Consider the following 8,681-nt stretch of genomic DNA (forward strand, 5'->3'; position numbering starts at 1 on the left):
TCCTAGGATCTGCTAATTGCCAACAACATTGTAGAGCATGACTTCCAAGCACAATGAGGACTCCATCACGTGCCTGTTAATAAATGTGTCTTAGTTGTATATTTAATGCCCATGAAACAATTTCTTTTTCTCCGTTCAGCTATAAGGGCTGCAGGCATTTTGCTGCCCTTTCCTGTGCATGAACATTTAACAGAGTATCCCAGCACACTGACCCTTAGCATGGGGATTTTGGGGAGTGGGTGCACTACAGCCTTACATAAAGGAATTGGACAAGTAATTACAGGGTTTCCAGACCCCCTGGACCCATTTGAGGGTCTCAGGCCTGCTTTTACGTGCCTCCCTTTGCCTGGGGGCCTGGAACAGCGCTCAAGTCCTGGAGGTGACAGTGATGCTGGGGCGCCCAGGAGGCTAGTGTGGTGAAACTGCCCACGGTGGGGCGAGGCAGCTTTGGCATCCACATATACCTCACTTTGTTCTCAAGCATTAACTGAGTGCCTGCTGTTTGCCTCCAGAGGCCTATGGGTGGAGTCAGGCCAAGGCTTTCCACTTTCAGGGGCCAGGATCTTGGCCTGACTCTCATCCCTCTCCTAGCACAGACTCAGCAGAGGCGGGTGATGTGAAAACAGCCTTTATTTTCCACAGACCCCTGGAATGAAGTCTAGAGTTGGGAGGGCTGGGGTGTGCTGTGGCCTATGCAGGCAGGCCCTCTTCCATGGACAGCTGTGGCTCTTCCTCCTCTCTGGCTCTGAGGAGCCTGGGTTTGGCCTATGGGAGGCGTGGCACATGGGAGGGGCGAAGGGTCAGGGTCAGGAATGGGAGTCTCCACGCACATGCACAACCGCACCCACCTCCTCCCGCCTGCCCCTCTTGGCCACCATCAGGCCGCTCCTGCTTCGGCACCTCTGTCTGGGAATGCCCTTCCCTGCAGAACCCCCTCTGAAGACTCCACAGACCCCTCACTACCCTCCTGCCCTGATCCTTGGAGGATCAGTCTCTGCTCCCATCCCTCCCCCAACCCTCCTGCTCACCACTTCTCCTGGGCGCACCCCTTCCTCTTGGGTGCTCTGGGCTTGGGCAGGAACCTGCACTCCACACTTCGCCAGCTCCTCTTTCAGCCTGGACAGGAAGCAGGGTGGAGTGAGGCAGACAGGGAGAAGGGGGCAGGAATGGGACAAAGAGGGGGGAGAGGGACAAGAGGGTGCAAAGCTCTGAGGGCTTTGTCAGCTAGAACTGGGAGAGGCCTCTGCTCAGAAAAGACAGGAGATAGAAGGCCGGGAGGGAGGCGAGAACCCCCAAAACCACCTTCCCAGTAGGGGATGGGAAGGTCTGCGCTGCACCCACCTCTGGCGCTTCTCCTGCAGCTGCTGGCGCTTCTGCTGCAGCTGCTGGTAGTGCTGCTGGGCGGCCTCCAGGAGCTCCTCCGCCTTCTGGTTCTCCTCCTTGAACAGCTGCCTGGGGAGCAGGGAAGGGAGTTGTCAGCACCCTGGCCAGCCGAGCCCTCCTGCCCCCTCTGGGCCCCTGCCCCCTGCCCAGCGTCTTACATGGCGGCCGCGGCCTCCTGGCTGCGGAGGAAGAGTCCCTCGGTAATGGTGGCGGGGCCCTTGGCCCCGCACAGGGAGCGCAGCCGATGCTTCACGTCCTCCAGCTTTGCCTGCACCAGCCTCTCTGAGGCGGGAAGCGGGACGGCAGTTCGAGGCAGGTCAGGGAAGGACAGTGATGCCCACCCTCCGGGCCTCACCTTCCTTGAGCAGCTGCTCCTTGCTGCTGTCCAGGGTGCCGATCTCCCGCACCAGCCGCTCAGGCCTCTGAGGGGACAGAAAGGAGGCCTGTCCACCCTCCCGGCTGCCGCCGCCAGCCTTGGAGAGGCCTCGCTGGGTCTGGCCACTCAGCGCACCTCCCTTCCTAACACACTCCCACTGCGGTTCCTCCCTCCAGCCAGCCTGGTCTAGCCTCGGGGCCTCCGCACCAGTGAGTCCCTGTGCCATGAACGCTCACTCCAGAGGCGGGCAGGGCTGTGCTAGAGCTTATGCATCGGTATTCAGGAATGTTGCAAGAGTTGAAATCGGCCCTGATGGGAATCCTGCAAACGCTAGAGATTATTTTATCCACAGCGACGTTACCAGCCCACATAGCTCCCCCCTCCTGACACTGCCATTTCTCTCTGCCTACTTTTGGTTTGGCATCTGGTGTCCCCCTCCCAACTTAAAAACAAGCCCAGGCTGGCAAAGACTGGTCTGGATGTCCCAGGCATCTTCCATGGACATCCGTGTATGAATGATCTGACCTTGGTTTTGTCAAGGTTTCCTTTGACTGCTGAGGGTGGCTGGATCCTAGAGGGCAGTGGGGAGAGGTGTGGAGGGGTAAGCAGGAGCAGCTGTGAGGGCGACACTGGCTGGCAGTTAGGGTGGTGATGAGCGACTCAATCCAGAACCATTTTGACATTACGGCACCAGGGCTAGCTCAGGTGGTGGTAGGCAAAAGGAGGATGGAGTCAAGGGTGACCCCACAGTTTTGGGCCTAAGCAGCAGGTCTTCGTAGGAGCTATTATATAAGATTTGGAAAACGGGAAGGAGTGGCTATGGGTGAGCAGCAATGACTGTCCTCACATGGAATTCTGAGAGGTCCTTGTGCTGGCGCATCAGCTCCTCCAGTTGTTCCTCGAAATCCAACCTGGGGGCCAAGAGCAAAACGATGAAGGGCAGAGAACCCCTCCCCGATGGGCCAGGCCAGGCTAGGCCTTTCGCCCCTGCTCTTTGCTCTGCTGGGAGCACCTTCGCCAGCCAGACCCTCCAAGCCCCAGCTCACACAGCTTCTCTTGGAACCACCTTCCTGATGTTTACAGCCCACCCCAACCCCCCCAGGCCCTGAGCACTGGAGTTCACCTCAGCTGTCTCTGTTTTTTCTTCTCTTCTGCGATCTGGGAATCCAGGGCAGAAATCCGCTCCTTGCAGTCCTCCAACATGGTGTGCTTCCTGGGGAGGGACACGGCAGTCCTCAGACACGTTCCTTGAATGACCCCCCAGAAAGAGGGGGCTGAGGACGGGCCTGAGATGAGAAGCTTGTGCTTCCTTCTGTTGATGCTCTGTTGATAGCATCATACCACCCATCCCATCCTCCATCTGGTCAGGGCTGCCTTCCCAAGAAGCCTACTTGTAGACCCAGTAGTTTGCTACAATGGATTCTGCAGGCCTGGCTTCAAGTCCTTCTCTGCCATTCCACTGGGACCCCCAGAGCCTCACCTCCTAGGCTCCTAAATTCCTTCTTTGTAACATTGTGGGGAGGGGGGTGGGGAGTGGCATAAGCACTGGCTTCCTGGAAGTATATTGATGAGGATTCAGGAAATCAGTGTGGGCATAGTTAAGTGCATGTGTACACACACACACACACACACACACACACACACACACAGCAATTTCATCAGATTTCCCAAATAGTTCCAACCTCTGTGTGCCACAGCTTGGGGTCTCTGATCACAAAAATGAGCAACATGAGAATTCAGGAGGTAGAGAAATGGATGGAAAGAAAAAGGATGAGTGGAGAGAGAATGGACACGTGTTTGGATGGACAGATGGGTGAGAGTTTGGTAGATGAATGGAGAATTGGATAAATGAGTGATGGGTAGTTGGATGGATTGGTGAGTGGTAGACAGACAGCAGAATGGCTGGCTGGAAGTGCTAATGAATGGAGAAATGATAAGTGAATAGACAGCTGAGGAGCTGAATAATGAAGAGTAAAGTTACAGACTGAAATTTAATTGGCAAACTAGCAAATGAATGATTATTCCAGTCAATGAGTTGCCTAATGTTGGAGCTGAGTGGGGAAGATACTTGTTGGGCTCTCCATTTTACAGTGGGAAGAAATGAGGAGTCGGAGTCTGAGGGTTATTTCCCTTCCTTTCTCTACTCTACCAAAAGGAAGGGGTAAGGCAGGGCAAGGCTTGGGTGGAACCTCTTACCTCTGTGACTCACTTTCTTTCTCCTGGCAGTGCAGCCGGAGGATCCTGAGTGTTTCTGCAGGAAGACGAACCAAAGGGCTTTGTGAGAGCTCATCAAGGGCATCAGGTTTGGGCAATCATGTCAGGTTTTGAGGGAAACAAGTTTACTGCAATGCTGGTGGAATCCACAGGAAGGTTGGAACCTGGCTCAAGTTTCAAAAGCTTCCAGCTGCAATAGGGAGAATGGACCTACGCAGGGTAGCAAAGGCAAAAGCGCAGAGACCAGGTAGCTGTAAATACCTTGCTTTTTGTTCAAGATCTCCTCCAGGCGCACTTTCTCTCCATTCACTGGAAAACACAGTGACATGTTCAGGCGTCAGAGACCACCCACTGCACCCATGCTCATGTAGCAGGTTTGGTATGCCCAGTATAGTGAATATTTAAACCTACTATAAAGTGTCAGCAATCAAAGTGAGGTCCTGATATTGGTAGGCAGTGAGGCTGCAGGGAAGGCAGTGGCCATAGCAAGGACTCAGTCTCTCAAAGATTGGGTTTGAAGAGGCACAAGACATTGTGGGAACATCTGGGGGCCCCCTTCCAAACTTACATGAGTCCAGTTCTTTCTGCAGGGCTTCCCAGAGGGCCCGGGCCTCTCCCAGCTCCTCACTGGCTTTCTTTTTTGCTGAAACAAAGAGCACAAGGACAGACATTGTAATAGTACAACTGCCAGCCTTGCTTTTCCCTTGCTATTCCCTTGCAAACTAACATTTCACGCTTGTCTTCATGCAAACCTGGGGCCCAGATTTTTCAGAGGCAAAAAAAGGGCTTCCAAAGCCCAGACCCTTCTTGCTGGGCTCAGTTGGCACAAAGTGCCAGCTTCATGGGTGTGCAGTCACAGGTCACCACACTTAAAAGGGCCTTATGCTTGGTTTAATGCTCTGCTATTCCTGTCTTCAAATTCCTAGGAGTTTTTGAACAAGTGCCACACACTTTCACTTTGCACTGGGCCCTACAAATCTTGGCACTGGCTGGCAGCTAGGTCTTTGACCTCACCTTGCTGAACTTCATTGATACGGTTAATCAGGACCTCAATCCGAGGCTCTAGGCTTCCCACTGCAGGGAGGAAAGGAGATTGAGCCGGAGATGACAGTGACTGGCTGTACAGAGCAGGCAGAGGTGGGTGAGTGCTAGCACTATGTCTCTGCTGCTTTCATTCACCTATGAGCAGGCACTGTGTGGGGCCCTCAAGGGGCTTTTATTCTGGGTAGGGGATTCAGGAAACAGACATAAATGTCATAGTGGTAACTGCTATTAGGAGAAATAAAGTGAGGTGAGGGGTTGAAGGGTGAAGGAATGGGACATGTTCCTTCAGCTACAGGAAGCCCTCTCGAGTGCCCAGATCAGCTCTCGGTCAGGGGTGTGGGAAGAATTAATGCAAAGGCCCTCCCTGAGGTGGGAATGTACCGGAAGGAACCCAGTGAGTAAGAAGAAAATAGCAGGAGGTGAGGTGGAGGGAAGGGATCAGAGATGAAGGCTTCAGATTTAATTTTGAGTGTAGTGAGAACCAAAGAGATGGCCAACAAGGGAGCTGGGACAAAGTTTGGGAAAACTTTTTTTGTCTGCTATCCCCTTATACTTCTTTAATTCTGAATCATGGGGCCATATTGTTACTTCAAAGAATCAGATTTTGAGAGAAAGAGAAAGTGAATGGGATAACATCCCAACATTGTGAAATGTGGGGCCTGGAACTGAATCCATGTCTGCCTGATCCCAAGCCCTAGGCTGTGCCTCAGACACAGAGGAAAAGAGGAGACACATGACCTTTCTGTAGTTTTTTCACCATTTCCATCAAGTCTTCGATTTTCTTTGAGGACTTGGTCTGCCCTGTGGAAACAAAATTAAAAATTTCAGAATCTATTCAGAGTAAGGGACCTGAGGGCAAGTCAGACAGCCCTGGGCGGAGGTTGAGGTGGGCTGAGGGCAGGTCTCCAGCCAGAGTGGTGCTCCTGGTCCTTGTCATGAGGTGGACAGGGCACCAGAGATGATTCAGGGCACTTTAATGGTCAGCTATTCCCCAAAAGGTGATATCCCCTGAATAAAACTCAGGGTTAAGGCAAGAATTGCACTCTCATTGCTGATGCCAGTCATGGTTGTGTTGAAGCTTATCAATGTAATAATGCAAGAAAAAATGGGGTGGGGGGCTATAAAAATCTGGAACAAGGAATCAAAAATCACAAAAACTGGCAATGATATGATCAGTTAGAAAATTCTAGAAAATCTAATAAAACACCATAAGGACTAGCAAGGAAATTTAATAAGATATGATAAATGCAAACAGCTTCCCCATATAAATAAATGACTAGGAAAACTCTCTGTGAAATATTTCTTATTAATTTGTTTAAAATCAATATAGCCATTGATTTTCAAATTCCTAATGAATGACTAGAGCTAGGCAATGATTATTAATGACCGTTAACATCACAATAAAGATAATCAGACATCGTGAATCACCTATTAAGGATTATTGCCAAACAATGAAACCTGTAATTCATTAAGCCTGTAGATCTGAATGCCACTTAAGATGAAGCACAGGGATGAGGAACATGTTAAATTACACATGGGAATGTGATTACAAGCATGCAGACTATGGGAAATTTCACAGGGCAAACTACCTACACAAATTATTTAACAAATAAATTTGAAGGAGAACAAAAGAGCAAAGGAAAGACCCTAATAGGGACTTCAGAGACATATAAAATCCAAAATTCATATGGAAATGCCAGGAATCAGAATAGCCAAAACAATCTGGAAAAAGAAGAACAAAGTCAGAGAACTCAGACTTCCTGAATTCAATACTTACTATAAAGTTACAGTATTCAAAACAGTGTGGTACTGGCATAAGGATAGACATATAGATAAATGGAATAGAATTCAAAGTCCAGAAATAAACCCGCACATTTATGACCAACTGATTTTTGACAAGGGTGCCAAGTATGTTCAATGGGGAAATAAGTCTCTTTAACAAATGGTGCTGGGAAATCTGGAAGTACAAATGAAGAAAATAAATGCATCCCTACTTTACACCATATACAAAATTTAACTCAAAATGGATCAAGGACCTAAATATAAAAGCTAAAACCAGAAAATTCTTAGAAGAAAACATAGGGGAAAATCTTCAAGACCTTGGATATGGCAGTGATTTCTTAGATGTGACACCAAAAGTACAAGCAACAAAAGAAAAAATAGATAAAATGGACTTAATCAAAATTAAAAACCTTTGTGTATCAAGGGACATTATCAAGAAAGTGAAAACAACCTAAAGAATATAAGAAAATAGTTGCAAATCATATATCTGATAAGGGTTTAATATCCAGAATATATAAAACTACAACTTAACAAAAAGACAAACATCCCAATTAAAGAATGGGCAAAGGACTTGAATAGACATTTTTCTAAATTAGATATCAAAATGGCCAATAAGCACATGAAAAGGTGCTCAACATCATTAATCATTAGGGAAATGCAAATCAGTAGGACGGCTAATATTCAAAACATGAAAAATAACAAAGGTTTGATGTGAAGCAAGGATGTAAAGAAATTGGAATCCTCATGCATTGTTGGTGGGAATGTAAAATGGTACAGTCATTTTGGAAAACAGTTTGTCAGTTCCTCAAAAAGTTAAACAAACAATTACCATATGACCCAGCAATTCCACTCCTAGATATATACTGAAAATAATTGAAAACAACAACTCAAACAGATATTTGTACACCAATGTTTATAGCAACATTATTCACAATAGACAAGTGTCCATCAACAGAAGAATGGATAAACAAAATGTGGTATTATGATGGATTATTATTCAACCATAAAAAGGAATTAAGTTCTTAATACATTTTGCAGCACGGTTGAACCTTGAAAACATTATGCAGAGTAAAATAAGCCAGACACAAAAGGACAAATATTGTATGATTCCACTTACATGAACTATCTGGAGTAAGCAAATTCATAGAGACAGAAAATCAATTAGAGATTACTAGAGAATGGAGGAAGGGGGAATTTGGGGTTATTCTAAATGGGTACAGTTTCCATTTGGGGTGATGAAAAAGGTTTGGTAACAGGTAAAAGTAATTAATGCCACTGGATTGTATACTGAAAAATGGTTAAAATGGCAAATTTTATGTTAATTATGTTCCCACAATTTAAAAAAATCAAACATCTATATGTATATATGAGTCCCTTCCTTTTAATTTTGAAATAATTTCAAATTTACATGAAAATTGCAGAAATAGGACACAAATCCTTTATGCCCTTTACCTCAATTTCCCATTGCTAATATTTTTGAATCTTAAAAATAAGATGCAGATGTGATGTCCTGTTACCCTTTAATACTCCAGTGTGAAAATCTGAAGTACAATAACAGTCTCCTATGTGGTAACCACAGTACAACAATCAAATCCAAGAAATTAACAGTGTTATATATTAATATCTCATCCTCAAATACCATTCAAAATTTCCCTACTTTTCTCTGTTCCATTTTAAAATTCCACAAGTGCTACCTACATTTCCCTAATAGAAACAGCAAACAATAACATTCAAAATGTCCCTCCACTTCTGCACCACCATCCCCAACCCAATTCCCCTCCCCAGAGTCATTGATTAGGAGCACAGCTCTCAGACAGACATTTTCCTGTGAAACAGAAACTGGGGTACAATTAACACAATTTTTCCAACTTGCTTTTTCTCA

The 8,681-nt window shown here is 47.0% G+C and overlaps 1 protein-coding gene across 1 annotated transcript; it reads right to left on the minus strand.

The window, feature by feature from the left end:
- Positions 1–623: 623 nt before the first annotated feature.
- On the minus strand, positions 624–4,270 carry LOC119530985 (synaptonemal complex central element protein 1-like). Its single transcript, XM_037831633.1, has 9 exons — positions 4,235–4,270; positions 3,956–4,010; positions 2,883–3,006; positions 2,607–2,670; positions 1,739–1,805; positions 1,542–1,665; positions 1,342–1,452; positions 1,029–1,116; positions 624–765 (listed from the first exon to the last, which is right to left on the minus strand). Exons 3-9 carry the CDS (start codon positions 2,960–2,962, stop codon positions 691–693), a joined length of 609 nt encoding a protein of 202 aa, XP_037687561.1. The 5' UTR covers positions 2,963–3,006; positions 3,956–4,010; positions 4,235–4,270; the 3' UTR covers positions 624–690.
- Between the last annotated feature and the right edge of the window lie 4,411 nt (positions 4,271–8,681).

This window comes from Choloepus didactylus, chromosome 4, assembly GCF_015220235.1.
Source record: "Choloepus didactylus isolate mChoDid1 chromosome 4, mChoDid1.pri, whole genome shotgun sequence".
In the NCBI taxonomy this organism is placed as follows: domain Eukaryota; kingdom Metazoa; phylum Chordata; class Mammalia; order Pilosa; family Megalonychidae; genus Choloepus; species Choloepus didactylus.

Excerpts from the sequence above, each read along its gene's own strand:
- LOC119530985 (XM_037831633.1), bottom strand. The coding sequence starts at position 2,962 with ATGTTGGAGGACTGCAAGGAGCGGATTTCTGCCCTGGATTCCCAGATC. Across the intron at positions 1,806-2,606 it reads AGGACCTCTCAGAATTCCAT|AGGCCTGAGCGGCTGGTGCG; the intron begins GTGAGGACAGTC and ends CTGTCCCCTCAG. Across the intron at positions 766-1,028 it reads GGGTGCGCCCAGGAGAAGTG|GCCAAACCCAGGCTCCTCAG; the intron begins GTGAGCAGGAGG and ends CGCCTCCCATAG.